The 27,332-nt window shown below is 39.4% G+C and overlaps 1 protein-coding gene across 5 annotated transcripts in view; it reads left to right on the forward strand.

Moving 5' to 3' along the window:
- LOC127621744 (collagen alpha-1(XII) chain-like) overlaps nt 1-27,332 on the forward strand; it is a 122,658-nt gene that overhangs the window by 79,678 nt on the left and 15,648 nt on the right. For all 5 annotated transcript variants that reach the window (XM_052095459.1, XM_052095455.1, XM_052095457.1 and 2 more), the window contains 19 exons: nt 648-777; nt 3,329-3,448; nt 3,785-3,931; nt 4,043-4,159; nt 4,543-4,695; nt 4,804-4,878; nt 6,860-6,999; nt 8,833-8,956; nt 9,748-9,891; nt 10,254-10,418; nt 10,526-10,564; nt 10,640-10,778; nt 11,406-11,548; nt 12,450-12,559; nt 17,677-17,832; nt 18,628-18,705; nt 23,653-23,739; nt 24,331-24,384; nt 25,342-25,437. In XM_052095459.1, the coding sequence (XP_051951419.1) occupies nt 648-777; nt 3,329-3,448; nt 3,785-3,931; nt 4,043-4,159; nt 4,543-4,695; nt 4,804-4,878; nt 6,860-6,999; nt 8,833-8,956; nt 9,748-9,891; nt 10,254-10,418; nt 10,526-10,564; nt 10,640-10,778; nt 11,406-11,548; nt 12,450-12,559; nt 17,677-17,832; nt 18,628-18,705; nt 23,653-23,739; nt 24,331-24,384; nt 25,342-25,437 (2,217 nt within the window). The remainder of the gene's footprint in view (nt 1-647; nt 778-3,328; nt 3,449-3,784; nt 3,932-4,042; nt 4,160-4,542; nt 4,696-4,803; nt 4,879-6,859; nt 7,000-8,832; nt 8,957-9,747; nt 9,892-10,253; nt 10,419-10,525; nt 10,565-10,639; nt 10,779-11,405; nt 11,549-12,449; nt 12,560-17,676; nt 17,833-18,627; nt 18,706-23,652; nt 23,740-24,330; nt 24,385-25,341; nt 25,438-27,332) is intronic.

A 27,332-nucleotide genomic window follows, 5' to 3' on the forward strand; every position in this document is an offset into this window, starting at 1 on the left:
TAAATAATGTGATCCAAAGTGCATTTGAAGAGCGGTGAAACACTTTCTAATGATGTGTTACATTCATACGAGCAGACAGAGAAGTACGTTTGAAGTAAGTTTGGAGCAGAAGAAATAGAAATAAACCTGGTGTATATTGTTAGCTTTACGCTAAGCTAAAATGCTATGTCTAGCCATTTTACATGCACATGTGACCAGACACGATCATCAAAATTTTCACGTTAGTTTTCATTAAAACACTATTGCTGAAAAATGTAATTGCAAGATATTAACAATGATCTAACACCTTCCTGCTTGAACTGAAAGAGCTGAACATGCATCCTATATGTGATCATTAATCAGTGGGCTGGACGGACATGCAAATGATTAATGAAATCTCAATAGAGCTCAACAGGGCCCACCCACTTTTTAAGCCGTGTTGGTTACGGAATTATTTTTCCCAATTTATGTTTTGCATAGGCTTTCCATGAAATCCTCCATAAAATTGTTCTAAGCCATGAACAAAACCAACCAGAGTCCAACTTGGTTACGTCATTCACAGTGCATCATGGGAGTAGGCGGCCTCCTGGGCTCATTTCGCGAGCTTTGTTGGCCGCGCTTCTCCGATTGGTGAATATAAATATATTTAATTGTATTTTTTTCTGCAGAGTGCTGTTCCTGGCAACAGAAATAATGCTATCCTTCAAAACCTGCTTCCTGACACGCCGTACAACATCACAGTAATGGCGATTTATGCTGAAGGACCTGGTGGATCCCTGAACGGAAACGCAAGGACACGTGAGTCAAACAGAGCACACTTTTAAAACACACTCTGCATAGATTACTCATCTTTGGTCACATTCTCTGGGATATTGCTACACAAAGACAACTAACAATAGCCATCTTACATACAGTATCTTGTTCTTGTCAGCTATAGAGTTTTTAAGGGTTTTAGGAAAACAGGAGTGTGTTATTGCTGTTTGGACACTGTTGGAAAACTGTTGTACTGTATAGACAGATCCCATTGTTTACAAACGGTGCAGCGCATATGCCGGAAGTGGTAGCAGAAAGCCGGTAGACTATTGAGTTAGACTTGACAGATAGACAGCTGGTGCTAGCCAGCTCCTTTAAATATGCATTTAAAAGATAATATATGATCAAATGTGCCTTTAGGCTCAAAGCGAGCTGGATTTGGGTACACTATTGCTAGTAAGACATCTAATTATTGTAATCGATTAGTGAAAGTATGACACAAATCCATCATAAATGCAGAAATGTTCTTAGCTATACAATTATTATAATGATATAAGTTAATAACATACCTGTAATAAAAGCTTTGCTGCAAACCCCTGAGTTGGAAATGATCTCCTCAGTCTAGTCACCTCTGATAACGAAATCTGATAAAAGGGAAGTCCTTGGTTTTTGACATTGCGATTTTGACAGCGAACAGGGCAGCACAACACTTTTTTTGCAGCCACTTCCGAATGCGATTTAGGTGTCATTTTGCCAAAGGATTGGTCTATATGTTGGCCTAAGTGCTAGAAAAGCCACTTTGAAGCTGCTTACCAAGCTTCTCATAATTAAAAAGAATTAAAGTCAAACTACAAAAAAAGTAGTCACAGCTAAACCAAAAGCTACTATCAAAAGGTAGCTAACTACATTAAACAGCATTTGAACTGATCAATGTACGCTAAATACAGCCTATAAAATTAGGAAACGGCACATTTTATATAACTAAACTGGCGGCCAAAAGTTAGGAATAATGTACAAATTTTGCTCTTATGGAAAGTAATTGGTACTTTTATTCACCATAGTGGCATTCAACTGATCACAATGCATAGTCAGGACATTAATAATGTGAAAAATTACTATTACAATTTTATTTATTGTTTTTGAAATTCTTAAACTAATTCAAAGAGTTCTCATCAAAAAATCCTCCGGGTGCAGCAATTACAGCTTTGCAGATGCTTGTTATTCTAGCGGTCAGTTTGTCCAGATACTCAGGTGACCTTTCACCCCATACTTCCTTTAGCACTTGCCATAGATGTGTCTGTCTTGTCGGTCACTTCTCACACACCTTACAGTCTAGCTGATCCCACAAAAGCTCAATGGGGTTAAGATCCGTAACACTCTTTTCCAATTATCTGTTGTCCAATGTCTGTGTTTCTTTGCCCACTCGAACCTTTTCTTTATATTTTTCTGTTACAAAAGTGGCTTTTTCTTAGCAATTCTTCCCATAAGGCTCTACTCTTTACTGTTGTACATGAAACTGGTGTTGCGCGGGTAGAATTCAATGAAGCCGTCAGCAGAGGACATGTGAGGCGTCTATTTCTCAAACTAGAGACTCTGATGTACTTATCCTCTTGTTTAGTTGCACATCTGGTCTTCCACATCTCTTTCTATCCTTGTTAGAGCCAGTTGTGCTTTGTCTTTGAAGACTGTAGTGTACACATTCGTATAAATTTTTTTTTTTTGGCAATTTCAATCATTTTATAGCCATCATTCCTCAAAACAATGATTGACAGACGAGTTTCTACAGATTTGTTTTCCATTTTTGAGCTTAATATTGAGCTTAAAACATGCTAGTCTATTGCATACTGTGGCAACTCAAAAACAAAATGTTAACCTTCATTTAACTAAATAGCTTTCAACTGTGTTTGATATAATGGCAAGTGATTTTCTAGTACCAAATTAGCATTTTAGCATGATTACTCAAGGATAAGGTGTTGGAGTGATGGCTGCTGTCTAGATTTGTTCAAAAATTACTTTTTTCAAATAGTGATGGTGCTGTTTACATCGGTAATGTCCCGACTATACTTTGTTGAATGCAATTGGTGAATGAAAGTATCAATTTCCTTCCAAAACAGCAAAATCTGTACATTATTCCAACCTTCTGGCCGCCAGTATATGTTGAAAACATACTGCAGTAGACAAAAATATGTTGCTTTACTGTAAATAAGTAATAACTGTCCAAGCAACCATATTGATTATGAATCAGATTACTCAATGCTTCCAATGAAAGAGATTGTAATTTCTTCATGTATGGAATTTTATCCAGTTTATTTATATTGCGCTTAATTTTCCAGTAATGGAACATTTTGAACACACTGGGCCAAAAATCAGAATATGATTATTCTAAATTAGACTTTGGTTGGAATAACCAGACTAAGATGGAATCCCCTGATTTTGAGGGAATATCTTTTTACATTATAAGAGTGTAAAAGTGGCACACCTTAATAAAACGAACACTGATATTAAGAGCATATACACTTTTACTATGATGGTGATAGTTTGCAGTTGTTATGGTAACATGATTGTTTAACACACTGTATGTGGTTTTTGTATTCAGTTGGCCTGCTGGCCCCTCAGAACCTGCGGGTCTCGGACGAGTGGTACACACGCTTCCGTGTGTCCTGGGACCCGGCGCCATCTCCGGTCATGGGTTACAAACTGGTCTACCAGCCAACAGGTAAATACTGCGATACTATGAAATCACTGCATGCTTATAGTCCTGTTTAAAATGTTTAATGTAAAGTCAACATGAAATCAAAATCATAATATCCTTTCCTGTTATTACTGTGTACGATTCATCAGCACACTCTTTAAGGTCTTCGTAATGTTTCATCAGAATATAGTAACTTGCTCCGTCTCAACAACTGACTTATTCTTTCTCATTGAATGTCTTGTTTCATTCTCAAATACGTCACATAACAAGTCAAATGGGTTGCGAATGCCGCATTAGTGAATTCAGCAGTAGTTCCTCAGAATTCTTGATTCTTATTTTGATGTTATTGTACATTTTTAGACAAGGATGAGTCTTTGGAGGTGTTTGTTGGTGATGTCACCACCTATCCACTACACAATCTGATGCCTGGCACCACGTATGATGTTCAGGTGTATGCCCAGTATGATGGCGGTGTGAGCAAAGCCCTCATAGGACAAGGAACAACATGTACGCTTTCAGATGAGTTATTCATCCATTGTTAAATGTATGCCAGTATTTTCATCCGTTAAAGCAGTATGATTCCCACACTGAGTCTATTTTACTCTCTTGTCTTTTCAGTGTACCTGAATGTCACCAATCTGGAGTCATTTGACGTCGGCTACGACAGGTTCTGCATTAAATGGTCACCTCACCGTGCCGCCACGTCTTACCGAATCAAGCTGTACCCTCTGGATCGTAAGTCACGCTCTTCAAAACCTTCAGAACCTGTGACTCTTTATGTTGCAATACCCAAATGAATTATGAGTTATGTTTGTAATTTATAAATCGCTTTGGATAGAAACGTCTGCTAAATGACTAAATGTAAATGAGAAATGACTCATTATGTTATAACATGACTAAAAAAAGTACCAAAAAGTACCATAAGATTACAATGATTTTAGACATGGTTTTTGGACATATGGCATGGCAATCTCATTCGATTCTTTAATCATATAATGGAGTACATTATAACTTAGTAATATGTAATAAGGTACTCATTCATTACAATGTCATGTATATATAAAAAATATCATGGTACTATTATTTAATACCATCACTGTTGTTTAATGTACTTTCAGCCTCAGCTAAAGGTCAGCAGGAGATCACCATCACGGCCGGTCAGAGTCAATACTGTTTCGAGGGCTTGAGTCCAGACTCCCTCTACAATGCTACTGTGTTCGTCCAGACGCCCAATCTAGAGGGACCCGGAGTCAGTACCAAAGAACGCACCCGTGAGTTCAGCACTTAATAATACTGTAAATAAGCATATTTTCATCAAACAGTTGAATGTGAAACAATGATTTGAAGTGTTTTCTTTCTGTTTTCTTTTGATTTTCTAGGTGTCAAACCAACACCTGTGCCAACAAAACCACCCACACCCCCTCCACCACCCACCATACCACCCGGTTGGGCGGGTAAGTGTCCACAATCAGTGCTCAAGAAACCATATTGCAGCACTTTTTAAAGAGTAATGCCTTACTAGTGAACAAGCTAAAACACTTGACATTTAAGTTAATTGATAATTAAGCATTTTCAGTCTTTATAATCATAATTCAGACAACTTTCTCTTAAATCATAATTAAGGTGTTATAATGGAAATTACAGGTTGGTAGGTTTGGTCTTGGTGGACTAGATCTGCACAGTTAGGGTGAGTTCACACTTGTAGTTCGGTTCTTTTGGTCTGGACAAAAAAGAAAATTATACGTTTAGTCCTGGTTCGCTTAACGTTCACATTGGCATTTTTAACACCGACCCTAACGATACAAAACCAAAGGCTTCGGGAAAAAGTCACAACCTGATTGGACAGCTTTTACGGCGTATATTTTTTTTTGACGGAACTTGTCGATCATCCAAAACAATACTGGCTGCTGGGCAAAATGCGCTCGTCTTGTTTATTTATGTATATATGGTGTTATTTCTACCTGCTGAGAACAAAGAGCTAATAAAATGTGTAAAGGAGTCAAAACAGCATCAGGAATTCCTCCGTTGCACACACAAATTAAGACATGCTGTCCTGAACTGTAATGGGCAACATAGCTCCTATGATGAGAAGAACCAGGAATGCTTGAGGTCAGTATTAGGCAAATTACTTCCTGTTTTTGGTCCGTTTAGACGTCTTTGGTCCATGTTGCATTCATATATCAATCGTACTGCAACAGAGTTAGTATGGAAGCGGACCGAGACCCACTATTCAGGCGGTCTCGGTCCGCTCGTTTAGTCCGCTCCAAGGTTCGGATGACAGCGTTCACACTTGTTCAAATGAACCGCACTAACAGAGCAATCGCACCAGAGTTCATTTTAATTGAACCAAACCTGCCAAGTGTGAACACACCCTTAGACATACATACAATCCCCATGAAGCAGATATAGACCTGTGGTGCTGGGGAGGAGGAGGGTTTCAGAGAAAAAACTCTTGTAGCGTGCTGCAGTGAAACCAGCTAACCTGCAAACAACTAAGGCAATTTAAATGTTAGATAAAGAGTGAGTAAGCAAGTTGATTGGCTAACAGATTCAATATCAGTGGACCTATCAGATGCACCATGTGAAAGACTAATATTATACAGTAGGCAGTGATTATAGGCAATATACCATTGGCGAGCGTATATCATTGTACACTATAATTAAAGTGCATTATGGGTCAAAAATAGTGGACTATATGAAGAATTAAATGGCTCCCTAGGAATTCAGACAACACTGGCTGGCATGCAATATAGTGCGCTATACTGTATGTGGAATAGGGAGTGAATTCAGACACAGCATATTACTTTTTTCAGATACAAGCGTAGCAGACATGTTCTACATCTGGCCTCTTTGGAATATGTTTTGGTCAAATTAATATCAGTTTTAATACCTTGGAAACAATTCCTTCCACTAATGAAACCATAAGCTGTTCTTTTTATCTTCAATTAATAAAAAAAACATCAGAATTGGATCCCTAAATTCATGTTGGATTGTACTCCAATCGTGTTTATTCATTACATGATAACCCAACAAGTAGTTTGGCCAAATGCTTCAGTCCTCAACCGTTTCCATTCAAATCTGAGATGTCCGCTAGCTCTCAGTGTTAAGAGACGTGAACGAATCCACCGAGGATTATATACTTAAACAAATCATTTTTTAAGAAGCTGATAAAGTTACTGTGGAGAGGAAAATGTGGAAGATTATTTCATCATTTGTCTTCATTTCTTTTCAGTAAAACAATAGATCATTAATGTTAATTCTTTCTTAAACCTCCTAGTTTTTAAAAGAAATTCAGTCTTGTGGTTGTTTGTCATTGAGATTTCCTCACCTTTTTTTTCTGCTCTTGTGTAAGATTTAAATTAGAAATGAAGGATCTGGGGCAAAAAGCAGTTTTTGTTTGCATCACATAATTCATTTGTATTTTTTCTGTCTTAGTTTGCAAAGGAGCAAAGGCAGATGTGGTTTTCCTGATTGATGGCTCGTGGAGTATTGGAGATGACAGTTTCAGCAAAGTTGTCAATTTTGTCTTCAGCGTTGTCGGAACCTTTGATGTTATTGGTCCATCAGGAATGCAGGTAAAACGGTCTTGGAAAAATAAAACAATAGTGTTTTCCAGGCCTAAGAAAAAGTCATTTCTATTGAGGAATATATATATATTTTTAGTTTTCCTCAGCTTTTTGCAATTTCCATCGTTATCAACATAGTTCAACAATTTGTTTTCCCCGAAACCGTAGTCCCGACGAACATTCAGAAGCCTGTGGATATGTAACGGGAGCCATATTGTAGCCTTTAGCCTCCTTGTTAGAGCACCCGCCTCCCACGCCGGAGACCTAGGTTCGAGTCCCGTACGGAACGGGTAGAACAAGAGCGTCACATTGGTGCCGTGACCCGGATGGGAGTGAGGTTTAGGGGGTGAGTGTAACGGGAGCCAGCTGGTAGATAGCTGTGCAATGTATAAACCTCACTCTCCTGACCTCAAGAGGTGCACTAGCGACTGACGCTAGGGGTTATAGCCTTTAGCCTCCTTGTTAGAGCACCCGCCTCCCACGCCGGAGACCTAGGTTCGAGTCCCGTACGGAGCGGGTAGAACAAGAGCGTCACATTGGTGCCGTGACCCGGATGGGAGTGAGGTTTAGGGGGGTGAGTGTAACGGGAGCCAGCTGGTAGATAGCTGTGCAATGTGTAAACCTCACTCTCCTGACCTCAAGAGGTGCACTAGCGACTGACGCTAGGGGTTATAGCCTTTAGCCTCCTTGTTAGAGCACCCGCCTCCCACGCCGGAGACCTAGGTTCGAGTCCCGTACGGAGCGGGTAGAACAAGAGCGTCACATTGGTGCCGTGACCCGGATGGGAGTGAGGTTTAGGGGGGTGAGTGTAACGGGAGCCAGCTGGTAGATAGCTGTGCAATGTGTAAACCTCACTCTCCTGACCTCAAGAGGTGCACTAGCGATTGACGCTAGGGGCTGTAGCCTTTAGCCTCCTTGTTAGAGCACCTGCCTCCCACGCTGGAGTCCCGTACGGAGCGGGTAGAACAAGAGCGTCACAGATAGAAGCATAGTTCCTTGTTAGTTACTGTTTGGACATCGTTTGACTGATCGGTCACTGATTGGAATCGTCATGCTAACACAAGCCTTTTTAATGATTAAAGGCTACAAAGAGAAAGCGCTTTATCACAGACAGTTTCATTCAAATGTTTTTCGAGAGTGCGCTTGAGCATATGCACATGTGTGTCAGGGGAACACCAAAGTATAAGATAGAGGGAAAGCCATCTATTGCAGTGCAATGCATCTGTCACATTACAAAGTGCATGCCGCTTTTGTGTCTTCAGAAGCTTTCTTGCATTAAACGGATTTGTGGTGTATGTCCAAATGATCTCTTATATTTGAATGTCTGCGGAAGTTATTACTCCATCCCCTGAGTAACGTAATGAAGAACAGCTCAACCAACATGTTTCTAATGATGGATGTGCGACATAGTTACTACGGTTTCGGGAAGCAGTCGTGACTAGCTAGTTAATTTCTACAACGATGCATCGTACTGTGGTGGTTACACTTTGAGTGACGTAGTTGTACGGGAAAACGCACCCCTGGAAAGTTCTTGGAAAGATAATACCGCAGCAACAGCAATATGATAAAAATACACACATGTTTCATAAAAGGTTTCCATTTATCAATAATAAGAATAAACAATATAGTTAATAGAAATATAGTTAATTAACCTTGTCTGTTTACGGTTGCCATGCTACATAGCAAATTGCTTCATTCATATTGAATGTGCTTTAAACTGATTTTACAATTGAAACGATCAATTTTAGAAATAGACAATAATCGAATCATCTTTGTGTTAGATATATTCCATCATTTTACATTTATACTATGTTTGATATTCCTTTCAATGTTTCCTTCAAGGTTTCGTTCGTGCAGTACAGCGATGATGCAAAGACGGAGTTCAAACTTAATGCATATAACGACAAGGGCACGCTGCTTTCTGCTCTCAAACTCATTCGCTACCGGGGAGGAAACACTAAGACAGGTATCACTCAGACATTAATGAATTGTTCGTAACACTTTCCTTAAAAACGAATGTCCCTGTCCTCCATCACCTGTACTGTAGTGTTTTCCTTTTCCTTCCTTTTTTGACACTGAATGAAGCAGAGTTCAATTTTGGGCAATGTGGAAACATTGGCAGTGACTGCTGAAGTCTCATAGTCTTGAAAGATTATTATATTAGTTTCGTTTTTTTAAAGTTTATTCATACAGTATTAAGTTCCACAAAAAAGAAAATATATATATATTATTCTCTGGTGCTTTTAAATCCTCTTCAGATCACAATATGCTTATCTGAAGAACCTATCATGAACCATCAAGAACTTTTTATACCTCCAAAGTACCATTTAGTAACTCAAGAAACATATACATAATTGGGACGGCTGTGGATCAGGTGGTAGAGCGGGACGGCCACTAATTGCAGGGTTGGTGGTTCGATTCCCGGCCCACATGACTCCACGTGCCGAAGTGTCCTTGGGTAAGACACTGAACCCCAAGTTGCTCCCAATGGCAGGCTAGCACCTTGAATGTCTGCTCTGCTGTCATTGGTGTGAATGTGTGTGAGAATGGGTGAATAACACTAAGGTTAAAAAGGCGCTATTTAAGTGCAGACCATTTACCATACAGTCAGAAATATTTCTTGATAAGAAACTGAACTTTAAGTGCAGCAAAGAACCACTGAAGAACTTTTAGATTGAGGTATGTGGGTTGGAATTGGTGGACCTTTTCCCACTTTTAACACTCACACTCTGATTTCAACGACTGCTTGTTGTCCAGGTGTTGCTCTGAAGCATGTGTATGAGAAGGTCTTCACTGTAGAAAGTGGAATGAGGAGAAACGTGCCGAAAGTCGTTGTTGCTGTAACAGATGGACGTTCTCAAGATGATGTACAGAAGAATGCTGCTAAACTACAGCATGCTGGTACGACTCTCTCCCATACCTTAAAGATCTTCACATCTCAATGATTATGATGTCACAGCAGTATGTACCACCCACCTTGATGAATGACAATGTGAACTGCGCCGATATGCATTGGGTTATTCTATCATAACAAGAGGTCATTTTCAAGTAGAAGTCTTACAGGTAGTATGCATAAAAGCTAGAGAGGGTGGAAAATGGTTATGTTAAATAAAAAGATGACTGCTTTTGGTGCAAGAAACATTTTTTAGCTGCAAAATGCTATACAATTGCAAAATATGGCACTATGTAATGATGTGGCAAGTATTTATATACAATATGTTCCCTTTAAGATAAATGTCCTTATTGAGCATGTGTTGTCGCAGGTTACAGTGTGTTTGTGGTCGGCGTGGCCGATGTGGACTTTGTCGAGCTGCAAAACATTGCGAGCAAACCGAGCGAACGTCACGTCTTCGTGGTGGACGACTTTGATGCCTTCTCCACCATTCAGGACAATCTGGTCACGTTCATTTGTGAAACGGCAACATCCTGTGAGTTCAGAATCATACTTGAGGCTTTTCTCCATGTGACTGAAAACAGCTCTAGATTATAATTGTGTGTTCAGACATTAAGCTCATGCCATTCCTGTTTCCCCCAGCCTGCCCATTGATCTATGTAAATGGATTCACATCGCCAGGTAGGCTTGTTTATATCAGTGCGTATGTACACTTATGTATGTATGTAGAGTGCTGACATCTATGTGGTTTCCCAGGATTCAGAATGCTGGAAGCCTTCAATATGACTGAAAAGGTGTATGCTAGCACCAAGGGTGTGTCTATGGAACCCGGTTCTTTCAATAGTTACACCGCCTACAGACTCCACAAGAATGCTTTCCTGAATCAGCCTTCATTGTGAGTTTAAACCTCTCCTGATTCCGCTCTGAATTCCGATTCTGTTACAATTGTGACTCATCGGCATTTAGAATCTTCCATTCTTACACAACTGAAGTAATTCCAAGCCATTACTTAGAAGTTATTGGCTCATTTCTTCAAGGAATTGTTTAGTTATGCCTCATTCTGCATTATATACTCTCAGTTATGTATCCTCACGGAATGGTTTCTTATACATTGGAATAATGATAGTAATTAGTTGTGTATGTTTAGGCAAGTATTGCTCATAGGGGTAAGGATTCAAACAAACCCCCAAACTTTTGCATCTAACGAACATTAATGTTAACTGAAATTATGTGGCTTTTTGAGGAGAGACATGCTATTACTTTTCTAAAAGTTTTTGTGAGTTTTGTAAAACGCTGCCTCTTACCCAGTTAAACTCCACAATCCAAAAGTGTTCATAGCCACCATTCTCCCACACACTTCCTTAATTATTTTACCATAAAAACCACTGATAGTATAATGCATCAGATAAATCCAGTGACTTTGACCTGCCAGTGTTGATGTCAGAATTAAGATGTCACTTCCTCTAGCTTTGACTGATTTCGTGTGCTTGTATTTGTTTGTGTGTGTGTGTTTTTTTTTAAGGTATATTCACCCGAATGGTCTACCGTCCACATTCACCATCATTCTGACATTCCGACTCTTGCCTGACTCGCCGACTGAGGCCTTCGATATCTGGCAGGTGTCGGACAAGAACTACAAACCTGAGACCGGTGTCACCATTGACCGTAAGCCTGATTGTCATTGGTCGAACATTTTGGTAACACCTTACATTAAAAGGGGACTCATTTACTAATGCATTATAAATCATTAATAAGCGGTTATAACAATATTAATACAAATACAAGTTTTGTGTGTATGCAGTACTTGCCAAATAGTGAGCCTTTTAACTTACATGTTATAAATGCTTAACAAATCCATACTTATTCATATGTTATTAATCCAAAAACACAAAATTCCCTAACTCATGATTTATGTCACAATGCTGCAAAAATACATTATAATAGTGAGTTGATAAGAAGGGATTATGCCATTTTGATACAGTCTAATTTGTATTTATATTCATTACTTTAATGTCCAAAAAATGGTGCTATTTCAAGTGGTCACAACTTACCTAATTCTAGTTAACTAAAGTCCTCTACAAAAACACTTTTCATTCAGAGCCTACTTAATAAAGTCAGATTACTACTGAACTTTATGTACATCGGTTTCTAATGTTGGTAGCCACTTCATATTTGTCCACATACATTTTAAGGTAGATTTTCACAGGTTATTAATGTTGAGAAATGTGTTATTAAGCATTTATAACATGTGAGGTTAAAATAATAAATTGTTCATATTGTTATAAATGCTTATCAATGATTTATAATGCATAGACAGTAGTAAACGATACAAAGTGAACATTAATGTATTTAAAATTGTTATACCAAATTATCTGAGCTATGCTATCAACATTATTTTGAAGCTCTACACTCTTCCTCAACAATTGTCTCATTTGTGTTTCTTTTCATTTCTCCTAAGGAATTTAATATGACATTATTGAGACAAAAGTTTCTTTTTTATTCTAATTTGGTCATTTGGTTTCTGGGGTATCTAACTCTTAGTCTGTCTATTTTTCTATTTGCTCAGCGTCCGGTCAAGCTGTGTCATTTTACAGTAAGGACACAACAGGCGAGATCCAACGTGCCACATTTAAAAACGATCATGTGAAGAAAATTTTCCATGGAAGCTTTCACAAGGTAAACTTAGATGTAATTTGTAGATGTTTATGTATGTTGCATGGTACATCAAGCAAGAAAGCTTTGCCATGGTCTCTCTCCTTGTAAGAGTGATGATAATCTTTGTTCTGGAGAAGGTCTTTGTTGTAGGAGTATGACAGATGATTTCACATTTATTTCAAATATGGGCATATATTGTGGCACCTGAATGAATCTGAAATTGTGATGAGTTCAGCCAGAGTGGATAATGAAAGTTGGAGCATTTTTGCTGAATGGCCTTGCATAGTGCCAATAACTACACACACCGAGCCAAACTGCGTGAGGTCTCCAGCAAACTGCAGTCAAGAAAATACACTTAAAGGTTTAGTTCACTCAAAAATGAAAATTCTCTAATCATTGACTCACCCTCATGGTGTTTCAAACCCGAATTACTTGCTTTCTTATGCAAAACACATAAGGAGATATTTTAATGAATATCCTGGTTCGTCATTTCAATACAATGGCAGTAGATAAATATTTTTTATACATTAAATACATTTTTTTTAAAGAGCATGCATGAATTATATTCATTTATATTTATATAATTATTCATTAAAAGTCATTATTTAAGCTCTGAAGTTTTCTATATCTGAGGAGGGACTAAATTGGTGGTTGATAAGTAAGCACATACGTAAGTACGTAAGTAAAAACGTAAGTACATAAGTATGTATGTAGGTAAGTAAGAAAAACATGAGTACGCAATAATAATATAAGTATGTAAATAAGTACATATGCACATTAAGCACTTACAATAAGTACATACATTTGTAATTAAGTACATAAGTATGCAAGTACATAAATACGCTGGTATGTAAGAGTGAACGTAAATATGTACGAACGTGATAATAATATAAGTACGTAATTAAGCACATACAGTATGTAGAGTAAGCACTTAGGAAAGTACATTAATTTGTAATTATGTACTTAAGTATGTACGTTAGTAAAAAGTATGTAGGTAAGCATGTAAGTACTTTCACAAGGAAGTATGTTTACAAGTGCATACGTAAATACTTAGGTACGTAATTGAATATGTAAACATGTAATTTAGCATATAAGTATGTATGTATGTACTCAAGTATGTAGGCAAGTATGTACATAAAGTACACAAATAAATATGACAGAAAGAAAGGAGAAAAAGAGGGCAGGGTGTGTCTCAAAGACACAGAAAATCACTTTAGCTAGAATCTATAAATTAATTTGGTGAGACTGTAAAAAAGTGCTGCATTTGTCTGGCAGAGAACACTGGAAAATGTTCGATCACTTTTCAAACTATTAAACAATTACATCATAGAGCCAGCGAGCAGAATGCCTGGCGAGGAGCAGACGGCCTCTCATCTATATCTCTGTCTGGTCTGAATATTGGTGGTCTGTCAGGTTGCCTGTAAGAAGTTGTCCACAGGGGAAATTCTTGTGGTTTGATGGGGAGGTGTGGAGGCTTGTTTGTTTTGGTTTTACCTCCCAGAATCCCCCCCACACCACTGCTGTAACCTCTCAGTCTGTACCCTCAGGAGACCGCTGTTTACCTGACCCTGTGATAGTAAACACAGCACAGGTCACTTTAAAGTAGGACTGGGTCTTATGACGGTATATGGATAGTTGGCACATTTTTTTTTTTTAAATCAAGACTTTAGGTTCAAAGGGAAAGTGCATATTTTAGGTCCTGTGACTCCCCACACAATCCTGCAGAAGACAGTGCATATAAGGCGTCAAGCATGCTATGTTTACAGATATTGACAAATCCATTCCAGACCCAAAGATACAGTCCCACTCTAAGAATGTAATTACATCGCTGTTGTAGGGTTCTGAACATCGGCTGGTGTTTAAGACTTGGCTGCCAGATTGTCTGTGGCAAATATGGAAGAACAACTTCATCACACATGGTGGTGAATGGGGAATATATGTGTATATTGATTATTAGAATTAGAATTAGAATGAGCTTTATTGCCAAGTGTTCTCATGAACACAATTTATTTTTAGTGATAGGAGAAGTGCACACAGAACAGTACAGTGAGACAGAGAATATAAAACAAGGTATGAGTATAAACAGATATACAATTAATAGGACATATAACAGAATGGCGAATGTACATGTGCAAGTGGTAATGTATGTGCATGTTAGGGGTATGTAGAGTTATTGAGTTAAATATGAGAATTTACATATGTACATGAGATATGTATTTACATTATTGCACTATGGGGGAGTCCATGAGGAAAATGGCCTGAGGGTAAAAACTGTTCTTGTGCCTGGATGTCCTGGCACAAGAATATTCTACCTGCACATTTCCTCACTCTGGAGACATTCAGGTCTTGGAGGGTGGACAGGGGAGCACCAGTAATCCTCACAGCTGTTCTGATTGTCCATTGTAGTTTCCTTCTGTCTGATTTGGTGGCTGAACCAAACCAGACAGTTATAGATGTACACAGGACATGCTCGCTGATGGCTGAGTAGAACTGTGTCAGCAGCTCAAGTGGCAGGTTGAACTTCCTCAGCTGGCAAAGGAAGAACAACCTCTGCTGAGCCTTCTTTACAATGGAGACTATGTGGGTTTCCCACTTCAGGTCCTGAGAGATGGTAGAGCCCAGGAACCTGAATGACTCCACTGCTGCCACAGTGCTGTTCAGGAAGGTGGGTGGGGGAGGGGGATTTCTCCTGAAGTCCACTATCATCTCCAGTGTTTTGAGCATGTTAAGCTCAAGGTTGTTGTAACAGCACCAGACAGTCAGCTGATCGACCTCCCGTGTGTATGCAGACTCGTCACCGTCACAGATGAGGCTGATGACCGTGGTGTCATCTGCAAACTTCAACTTGACAGTGGGGTCTTTTGCAGTGCTGTCATTCGTGTACAAGGAGAAGAGCAGTGGAGAGAGAACACATCCCTGAGGAGCACCAGTGCTAATTTTGAGGGTCCTGGATGTGAGTTTCCCCAGTCTCACTAGCTGCTGCCTATCTGTCAGAAAGCTGGTGATCCATCGACAGATTGGGGTGGGCACGGAGAGCTGGGTACATTGGTTGAGAGGCATGATGGTATTGAAGGCTGAACTGAAGTCCACAATTAGGATTCTTGCATAAGTCGCTGGTCTGCTGAGGCGTTGCAGGATATAATGCAATCCCATATTGACAGCATCATCCACATACCTGTTTGCAAACTGAAGGGGGTCCAGTAGGGGTCCAGTGGTGTCCTTCAGGTAGGCCAAAACCAGTCTCTCAAACGTCTTTGACCACAGACATGATAGAGACATGTTGGTATTCATTAAATCTGTGATTTTGGGTTTATTGGGGACTGGAATGATGGTCACACTGCTCCAGTGATCTATTGAAGATCTGTGTGAAGATGGGAGTCAGTTGGTCAGTGCATTCTTTCAGACAGGCAAGTGAAACACCATCTGGGCCTGAAGCTTTCCTAGCCTTTTGTTTCTGAAAGACCCAGCACACATCCTCCTCAAAGATCATAAGTGCAGATTGAGTATGTGTGTGTGTGAAGATCATAACGGGGAGGGGTTTGTGCTTTTCAAACCTGCAGTTAAACACATTCAGTTCATCAGCCATTAGTTGACTCTCTACAGAGCAAGGTGGAGATGTCTTGTATTTAGTGATGCTTTTCAGGCCTTTCCACACAGATGCAAGATCGTTGGCTGAAAACTGTTTTGTTTTTTTGATTTTCAGAGTAGCTACTTTTAGACACTCTAATTTCCTTAGTATGTGTGTTCCTGGCCTGATTGTGCAATATTTTAGCCCCACTTCTGTAAGCATCCTCTTTGGCATTATGAAGCTGTCTGAGTTTTTCTGTTATTTAATGATAAAAATGTCCTAGTAGGGATGCACTTATCCTCAAAGAAAATTACATATGATGTCACAGTATCTGTGAGCTCATCCAGGTCTGTGGCTGCAGCCTCAAAAATACTCCAATCAGTGCAGTCAAAGCAGGCTTGTAGTTCCAGCTCTGATTTATTGGCCCTCTCTTTACAGTCCTTACTAGTCCTTAGCTGATTTTAGTTTCTGCTTGCATGTCAGGAGTATGGGAACCAGACAGTAATCAGAGAGTCCTAAAGCTGCATGTGGGACAGAGCGATAGGCATCCTTAGCAGTGGTGTAACAGTGGTCCAATATATTTATTTCTCTGGTGGGGCATGTGATGTGTTGTTTGTATTTTGGTAGTTCACGGTTGAGGTTAGCTTTATTAAAATCTCCCAGAATAATAATAAGCGAGTCCCGGTATGGTTGCTCTGTGTTTGTGATGTGATCAGTCAGCTGTTGCAATGCTGCGTTTGCGCACGCTTGTGGCGGGATGTACACACTCACCAGAATAATCAAGGAAAACTCCTGCGGCGATGAAAGGCTTACAGTTGATGAAGAGTGCCTTTAAATTAGAAAACAGCACATCTTCTTCAATGCTGTTACATCTGTACACCAATTTTTGTTGGATCGCTTGTAGAGCCCTGCTGTGCCTTCACCTAAGATGTCTAATAAAATGTCTGAATAATCAAACTCTATGATATATTCAGCAGTTCATCCCTGGTGAAACTGATTGAGAATGAGTGATAACAACATGACAAACAAACAAAAGTAACAAAAATGCTAGAGAGCTCCACAACGAAGCAGCCATCTGCTGCGCCTTATTGCAAATTATTGCGATTTTGTGGAGATTATGTGGAGCGGAGTGACGAAACAACTCTGAAAGCTTAACACCAAATGACAAACAAACTTTTGTAGGGGTAGAGTGTGTTTCTGAACATTTGGGAGATTAGACAGGCCTGATGTTGGTGTAGTTAACCATTTACATGTTATTAGCTGCCATTCATTAAACTTAATTTCCCCTAATTCTTTCCTTAAAACTGTTTTACAATTGAACTGTCAGAACTGAAATTGATGATGGAGCAACTAAACCATTTTTATGCACCTCTGGCCAGAAACACTCCCTCAAAACAGAGACTCCCAGAATCCGTAATTACGGCTCAAAGCCCTTGGAGTTACCAAAACACTAGAAGACTGCCAACTGAGGATAACTTCATGATTAGCTCCACCGTAGAAGTTCCTCCTCCCAAAATGACCCCTGAGTTTCTTGTAAACTTGAATTCCAAACAATCTTCTTGTCTTCTAGCTCCACATCCTGGTGTCTCCCAAGAGCGTCAAACTGCACGTGGACTGTCAGGAAGTGGCTGAGAAAGAGATTAAGCCAAGAGGAAACATATCGACAGATGGATATCAAGTTCTTGGAAAGATGTCGAAATCTATTGGATCTAAAGAGTCGGCAACAGTGAGTTCAAATGAGACAATGTTGAGCATCATTGATCTAATTGAAAACCAAATTGAAAACAACAATATTGTTGGTGTTTTGTTATCACAGCCATTGTTAATCTCGTCAATGAAATTGTACATTGACAAAGTAATTTTTGATTTCGTCAATGATAATAAATGCAAGACGATTAATATGTATCAAGATGATAATTAAATGTTATATATATATATATATATATATATATATATATATATATATTTATTTATTTATTTATTTTTTCCACAAACAAAAGCTTTAATTTGATTTGAAGTTCAGCCTGGACATATTACTGTTCCCTTGGACATCAATATTTTCAGGCTGCTGAACTTTAAATAAAAGACATATTGTAAGCTTTGACCCAAGCTGTTTCAACAAAAGTACTGGCAAAAATGTGTCTAAATGTTTTTTTAATTTGTCAAAGTTAACATAGACAAGACCAAAAAATATGCATCATGACGATAATTAAACTATTTTAATGAAAACATATTGTTTATGAAAATGATGTGCTTCTCAGAATGCATAACTCCCATTGAGAATATATCATAAACTCATTTTTGTAATTTTTCACTATAACGTTATTTTTGCCGACTGAAATGACATGCCATTTTCGCCAAAAGACTACATTTTTTATTTTTAAATGAACACTGATCAAAGCATGTTTTGTATTGGCAGCTGGACTGGATACTTGTGTTGGGGCGTTTGAGCTCCTTATTTGGAAACGCAATTCTTTTATCAAAGACACATGTAACATCCGTTTTCTCTCTGCTTGTCCAGTTCCAGCTCCAGATGTTTGACATTGTGTGCAGTCTCGGTTGGACCAGCAGGGACCGATGCTGTGACCTTCCTTCAATGGTAAGAAGAAACCATAATAAAGGTCTAGAGATCAGAGTTACTTTAAGGTGGAAAACCCAAATGTTTGGTTAAATTTCAGGTCGGGTGACCCATGAACCGCACAGTTGTTTACGTCCACCCATGCCTTTGATCATTGTAACATTCAGCCAGACGTTTAGCCCTCAACTGCTCCAGACGTTGATATATAGTCACTTTGTATTAAAAGCAAATGACAAGCCAATCATCTGTCACACTAAACTCAACCTTTTTTCAGCTATATAATCCAACACAGGTCCCAGTGCTTGTCGCAGATCAATGTCTTGGTCTCTCTCTGAGCTATGATATTCCGTATGTGATTGATGCATTCCTGATGACCAGAAATGAACATGACATTTAACATGTGCTCTGCAAAACAGTTTGGTATTGTTGGATTACTTCTTTCTTTGATCTCTCCTTGTGCACTCTTCCGTTTTATTTGGTTTGTCAACAACAGAAGTTGTTCTAACCGACAACTTCTCTCCTTTTACGATAAAAGTCTTCAATTTCTGTTGATTTTGCTGGAACTTTTCGCCTTTGTATTTTGGTAAAGGGCACATTCCTGGGACATTGAGAATATGCATCTTTTAATGCAGACCATGAGACCAGCTGTGTCTTCAAACACTTTATTATTTACTTAGTCTTGCATAAGCAAGTTATTATAGACTTTGAATGTTCGCATGGGTTCCTTATAGTCAAAACACGAATATTTAATAAACGCTGCAATATGGCTTGTCTCCAATACCAAAAGATTTTATTTGATTTGAGTTTTAGCATATTCATTTCTCTCTTTGATATCAATATGTCTAGGCTCAAATCAAAGACATTGTTTTATGTCACCAAGGCTGTGCAGACTTTTGGTTAATTTGAACTAATACCCAAATAGCTATATCACATTAGGAAGTAAAATGGGTTGCAAATGCAGCTTCATGCCGACTTTAACTATCAACCTTAATCCAGGTCTCAGCATCTGTTCTGTACAGTATAGAGTCTTGTACTTCCGGAAGACGTCTTGTTCCGGAAGTAAAAATCCCAGTCATGCTATCAATTGGGGAATTTATTCTTAATGATACATTTTAACGATAAAGCTTTAAAGACAGACCTACTGTGAGCTTATAGGTTGGTAATCGATGGTATATACTGCTCTTGAATCCATCAGTCTACATTATTTTAAATTAATTTGTTTTTAAAATGGCATTAAATAGCATTAAAAAAGATCCACCAATCAGAGAATCACGTTACAAAAACCACTCGGCATATTACGCAGTTGAGTCAGTCTCCCTACATTCGCAAACTACTTATAATTTTGCATATATCAGAATATTTTGCAATTCGATTATTAATAGTTTTATATTTTTTCACCGTTTTCAATTCAAATACGTCATTCGCAATGCTTGAGATTGCAGTATGTTTGTAATTAAATAGGTCATGTCATGCATTTTTCCTTGATGTTCACTTATAATGTGCCATTTATTGTGTGCATAAAACCTGTCAAAATATAGTATTACATTCACTCCACCCTGTCTCTGGCTCTCTGACTGAAACACTCATTTTTTGTTTATTTTGTTTTTTAGCTGTCTCCTTTAAGATTTCTATACATGGCCACTGTGTTTTGATTGGCTAACATATTATAATTTTTTTTTTGGTGGGGGGGGGGGATTTCTCCCCCTTTTCCCCTCAATATGGCATCCCCAATGCGCTTTTAGTCTTCATGGTGGTGTAGTGACTAGCCTCAATCTGCGTGGCGAAGGAAGAATCTTCACTCAATTGCCTCCGCATCTGAGACAGTTAATCCGCACATCTTTTCACGTGGCTTGTTGAGCACGTTACAGTGGAGACGTGACATGTGTGGAGGCTCACGCTATTCTCCACGGCATCCACGCACAACCCACCACGTGCCCCACCAAGAGCAAGAACCACATTATAGCGACTACGAAGAGGTTAACCCAACGTCACTCTACCCACAGGCCAATTGGTTGCTTAGGAAGCCTGACTGGAGTCACTCAGCACACCCTAGATTCGAACTTGCAACTCCAGGTGTGGTAGTCAGTGTCTTTACTTGCTGAGCTACCCAGGCCCCTGATTAGCTAACATCTTTGAAGTGCAAAAAAAAAAAAAAGCCAACACTCGTGGAACTGTTTTTTTTTTTTTTCAAGAGTAAAAGAATGAAGTATGCAAGCAATTTTCATAATCACCTGAAAGAACTCAGTCCAGGCAATCATTGGTTGCTATATGTCCCAATTTTTGTGAAGCAACTATTACAGTTGTTCCGACTGAAATAGCAATCAAAAACTTAAAAGTCAGCATACTGTTGCTCCCAAATATGTATATTATGAGGCATACATGATATGGTGATACAATTATGCCACATAAAGCAGAAAACTGTGAAAATAGTCAGAGACTAGCACAAGCTGCAAATGTAAAGTTAATAAATCTGTATCCAGCTGTAATGGACTGTCAACCCGGGTGTTCACCTCTGTAGTTTAATACACATCCCGTGTAATGGGAAAGATGAGATGTTCACCGGTCGACCAACCTTGTTTAAATACGGGATAATGGGCATCACGATGTGTTATTTCGGCCAAAATACTTGACGTCCCGCCTAATACGAGGTAGATGAGATGGGAGCCACTAGCTTGTACTACACCATTGGTTTTTCTTACATAATAAATAAAATTTAATCTCACATCAAATGTTTGTAAGAAATTATGTATTTCTTTGGTACGTAACCATGAAATAAGCATGTTCTGCTCAACTTTGGAATCCTGATCATGGTTTATTTTGCAATAAAAATGGCTGACTGTACAATTTCTTTCATAACAAACAAACAGAAAAAGTCATTTTAATATTGTTACTGTTGTGTCCAATACACTTGGAACTGCTCCATCTTTCAATATAAGTTTCTTTGCAAAGTCTGAATCATAATAGTTCTCAAAAGTATCCTTAGAAAATTGTGCTGAACAAAACATATAATCCCACACTGACTCATTTAGGAAATTCATTTAAATAAGCCACTCATTTCTAATGATAGGATCCAACATAATGCTTTGCAGAGATGCAGTTCAACCATGAACACAACAACATCTGGGGACCTAACTTGACATCTTAATCTTTTCGTTGATTAAAAGCAAACTACAGCAACTATAGTGCCACCTTCAGAGTTGAAGCACCTTAGCCACTCTATCAGTTCACCACGACAATTACATATGTTGTGGAAATGGGGCAATGGCGGGCCGTGCATTTTATGTCTAGACCTTCAGTGTGATTCATGCCATTAAGAAAACACAGTTTCACAATGAATAAGACACCCTATGCCTTTGGGGAATCATACATTATGTTGCAGCTAACTAGTACTACCAAATGACATTTTATAAACATATCCACGCATGAAAGCTCGCTTAGTTTGGTCAGGATACACGGTTATGCTGCGTTCCATTTAAGTTGGATGTGGGATATTCCTACTTGATATCTCTGACCATAAATGCATTCCATTCCCCGATATTCGGAAGATGATGTTTAAGGAAACAAAACTGCAATGCTCCTGTTAGCTTAGCAGGGGTTTGACTCTCATTAGAGATGTCTCCAAGCAACCCAACAGATAATCAACGTTCGTTGTCCTTTTATGCATATCGCAACATAATTTTGTGGTCCGCATTGCATAATGTGGCGGCTCATTTTTGCTTATCGTGGCCCATTCGGCACATGTCGCGACAGGCCCGCTCGGAACTCCCGATGGCCAGTCCGCCCCTGATCGGCCCCAAAGTGCGTCGGCCCACCGGGAAAATGCCCGGTATGCCAGATTACCACTCCAGCCCTGCTCAAGGCCAGCTAGAAGGCCTCGACTGGGACATATTCTTAAGATCACACCCACCAAGAACAACTAAATCAATCTGATTGGCTGATGAATCTGACAATCTGACTTTAGTTGCCCATTTATTTGCACTGTTGAGGGATTCTGAAGAAATTCTGAAGGCCTGAGGGGGTGGAGCTCACTGCTTCGGGCATGTGATTTGTGAAACAGTTGTCGCACTTCACTTGTAAGCATCAAGGAATAAATTCTGACTGGATAAAAAAGTTTCTCGATTTCTTTGGAGCTTAAATAGAGTGGAAAGCGAATAAAAATACATGGGCAAAAAGGTCAATGAGTATGAAAGGATGAAAAATATTGATTTATTTGGCATGTTAGGCCAGTAGAGAAGGCCTTGAGAATTCACCACTGCAAATTATACTGTGATGTCACAATGTAACCAATTTCAAATCTAGTCATTTTTGCAGAGTAGAAACAATAAATGCTCTTTTCGGACTGGAGAGGAAGTTTTGAGTTCTGAAACTTAGAGTATGTTTTTATAGTAGAATGACATCTTACTGTATATCAAATGATCAAAGTAAATGTTATTCCTCATGACATTACCCCTTTAAAGATGAAAAGTACGATGTCTTGAACCTTCGCCATTTTGTGTGATTTTCAATTCGTTTTTACTTCAAATCAAAGTTTCTAATGTGATTAATATCGGGGCTGGTTGGTTTGGTTCATGACTTAAAACTCTTTTATGAAGGATTTTATGAAATCCCTATGGGAAAGATTAATGGGAAAAACCCCAGGAACCAAGACATCCGAAAGAGTGGGTGGGCACTAATGCACTCTATTATGTAATGCCTTGTCATTGAAGCAACTTAAGGTTGACTGTCTTGATCAAGGTTACAATGATTGGACAGTTTTTGGAAATTAAACCTAAAACGCCTAGATCTTTAAACACTAGGCTATACCACCAACAGACCAGCAGTCAGGCTGCTAACCACCTATGAAATGTCTTTTTTAACTTATAAATGCTTATTTCCAAAATCCATCTCCAATTGGTTTATAGTGGTTGATTGTGACTGTTTTGACACTTATGCATTTCTTCTTACTTTATCTCCCCCTTTGTGATTCAGAGAGATGAATCCAAGTGTCCAGCTCTCCCCAATGCCTGCCAATGCACCTCAGACAGTACGGGGCCTCAGGGCCCTCAGGGGCCTGTGGTAAGTCAGTTGCAACACACTAGCAAAGCTTTTTAAGCAATGCTCTAAAAACCACTTAGAGTGCCCTAATAACCACATAGCAACACTTTTAAAAACACTCCTGGAGTGGTGGTGGCGTAGTGGGCTAAAGCACTGAACTGGTAAGCAAAAGGTTGCCAGTTCGATCCCCACAGCCACCACCATTGTGTCCTTGAGCAAGGCACTTAACTCCAGGTTGCTCCAGGGGGGATTGTCCCTGTAATAAGGGGTCTGTAATTGGCTTTGAATAAAAGCGTCTGCCAAATGCATAAATGTAAAAAACATCTAAAACGCCCTAGAGACCACATAACGACACTCTAAAAACTACCGACAAGACCAATTTGAGAGCAAAAGGTCTAAACTCTGCAGACATAGACTTGTATTACACTCTTAGTTTGTAAATTTGTTTTGTATAATATGGTTAAAAAGATTCCAACATATTTAGACATTGTAATTTTGAGTAGTCAGAATTAATATGAATGATTACGTCCATGTTCACATTATTGTTGGTTGGATGACAGACAGCAGGTCTATTTCTCTCTGTAAACTCTCTGCACATTTTTCTTTCCCCAGGGTTCACCGGGAAGCAAAGGACCTCGTGGTGAGAGAGGAGATGCAGGTCAAGTTGTGAGTACCACACAATTATGCTCTTGGTTTGAATGTTTATTCATACCTCTTGTTATTACAGTGTTATTACAGTGTTTTGTAAAATGATTGATGCTTATTACAAGGTTGTCTAGAAAACTTTTTCTTATCCAAGCTATGTCTCTCGGATCTTGTCTTTGCGCTCTTTCTTTTCACATTATGTAATTTAAACTGAAATCAACATTACATTTCTACGTTTTTATTCATTTACTAAATAGCCATGTAATAAGCTTTGCATATGGGTCCTGATCACCCTGTCGGCGTTTTTTTAGCGCTAATGATCGGCTGACTGTACGTTATCCCTTATTATTTCCGTACACGGCTCTCTGTAATACTTGATTCTGATTGGTCAATCCTGCCATCTAGTGGTCGGATATTTCTGAATAATTGCCGCACATCCGTAGATTAATGGACGTTTCATCTGTCATCCCGGTGTTTGCAAATCTTTCCCACTCCTCATATCACTCTGCGAACTATACAAGTAAGCTAATCAAATCATTTCAACTGCACTCAATATTTAATGTCCATTTATTTGGCTATTAGTCTTGTAATATCACGCTATTAGGTTTATAACATCAACAGAACACTTATGCAAACCTGAGGTTGAATCCATCTGTTTTTGGAGACTCTGCTGTCTCTTTCTTTTTAATAATAACGTAATTTCATCTCAAATCATTATGTCCATGTAATTATTCATTTGGTAAGTAGCCATGTAATAAGTGGGATAATCTGCAGTCAGACGGTCAATATCGCAAAACAAACACCTTTAGGGTGAAACAAGACTCCTCCGCTTCACGTCTGGGTTTATATTGTAATAATGACTGCCTGAATGTACATTATTGCCGACTGATTTCCCATTTAATCATCTACATTTCTGAAGCTGAATGCATTAAGTTTCTCTACAGAATTCAACTTTGTTGTTCATGTATGTTCCTGCAGGGTCCAGTTGGGCAACGTGGAGAAATGGGTTTGCCTGGTCCTATGGGCCCTCCAGGACCACAGGGCCCCAGCGGGCGCTCCATCCCAGGCGAGGCTGTAAGTCCATCTTCATAGTGTTTTCATCATGTATCCATCGTCTCCTCTCACAGTCAGATGTTGGCTGGTCGTAAATCTCTCCCTGCACACCAAACAGGGATTATTGAGGCTGTATATTATCCCCCGAGTTGTGGCTGAAGCACAATTATGGCAGCAAAATCTGGATTCAGCATTCCTTTACGTCTGGAGCCTAATGCATAATATCAGAGCTCGTAAACCACGTATCTTGCTACTAACACGCAGATCTTACTGGATTATTGCCTTTTCCTATTTGTCTCAGCTGCTACGTTTTTTTAGTCACGCTTGCTAATACAAGAATCTATTGCTATTGCTCATACTAGGGGTAGTAAATGATTTGAACAAACCCATAACAGTAAACCTTTAACTGAGGTGCATATCTCGTGCCATTTGTGTTTCAAACATGAATGATACCTCATTGTGCTGCATGTTTAAGAGATGTTCATTTTTGCAACACCCTAACAACCACTTAGAACACCCTAACGACCACATCCCGATACTCTAAAAACCCCTTAGAATGGCCTAGCAACTAGGGGTGTAAATTGTCAGTTTCATCACGATACGATCTTATATCAATTCTCTTACGGCAGATTCACACATACTCCGTGAGCGAGGCGTGAGCATCGCGTTCGGGCATTCGTATTGCCGCGTCTCTTTTCTAGGTTCTTACGGCAGCAGGGGGCAGTCACGTGCACTTGTTTATCAGTGTACTTTGTCGTGATTGGTTAATATATCAAAGCCTCTGTCAAGACAAGTCAGTCCACTCTGTGGTCATCTTTGGAACGCTGTCGGACAGGCTGGAAATATATATTATTTGTAAGCAAGTGCCATATAAATACAGCTCCTATATACTTGAACTGGGTAAGACCGCTCACTGCCTCATCTGGGACGCTTGCAGTGTGAAGGATATAATCTTTTAACATGGGCACCGGAACGAAAATGTGCTGCTCGTGCCTCACTCTCACTCTCCGCTCACGGAGTATGTGTGAATAGGGCCTTAGCCGGTGATATTTAGGGTTTATTAAGCAAGATGAATATCATAAGGTTGCTACATCGTCTGACGGAAATGCGTACGGAGGTGTCTGGCATGAGAATTTCAAAATAAAGGTGCATCTTAAAAAATATATACTTAGATTCAAGATAAGATAAGATTCAACTTTAGTGTCATTGTGCAGAGTACAGGTACAGAGCCAATGAAATGCAGTTGTTTTCGCATATCCCAACTAAGCTGGGGTCAGAGCGCAGGGTCAGCCATGAAACAGCGCCCCTGGAGCAGATAGGGTCAAGGGCCCAACAGTGGTATCTTGGCGGTGCTAGGGCTTGAAACCCCGACCTTTCGGTCAGTAACCCAGAGCCTTAACCGCTGAGCCACCACTGGCCCCAGTACTTCAGTGTTTATGTGTTGAATCGATGACATCGTATCTTTTGTGATTTGATCGATGCATCAATCCAGAATGATGAATCGCTACACCCATACTAGAAACCACATAGCGACGCTCTAAAAAAACCCTACACCAATCTAAGAACCAAATAGCAATGCTCTAAATACTACATAGATCGCCCTTACAACCACATAGCGACACTCTTAAAAAACACCTAGATTAGCCTAGCAACCAAATAGCGACACTCTAAAAACCATCAAGAACACTGTAGGAACCACATAGTGACACTCTAACAACCACCTACAGTAAAACACGCATGTAACCACATAGCTACCACATCACATCACCTACAACAACCTAGCTATCACATAGCGAGGCTCTAAAAACCACCTACTGTACAACACCCTAGCAATCTTTAGGGTGTTGTCTTTTAAAACCACCTAGAACACCCTAGCTACCACATAGTGACACTTTCAAAACCGCGAGGATCACCTT

Source organism: Xyrauchen texanus, chromosome 28 (assembly GCF_025860055.1).
Source record: "Xyrauchen texanus isolate HMW12.3.18 chromosome 28, RBS_HiC_50CHRs, whole genome shotgun sequence".
Taxonomy (NCBI): Eukaryota; Metazoa; Chordata; class Actinopteri; order Cypriniformes; family Catostomidae; genus Xyrauchen; species Xyrauchen texanus.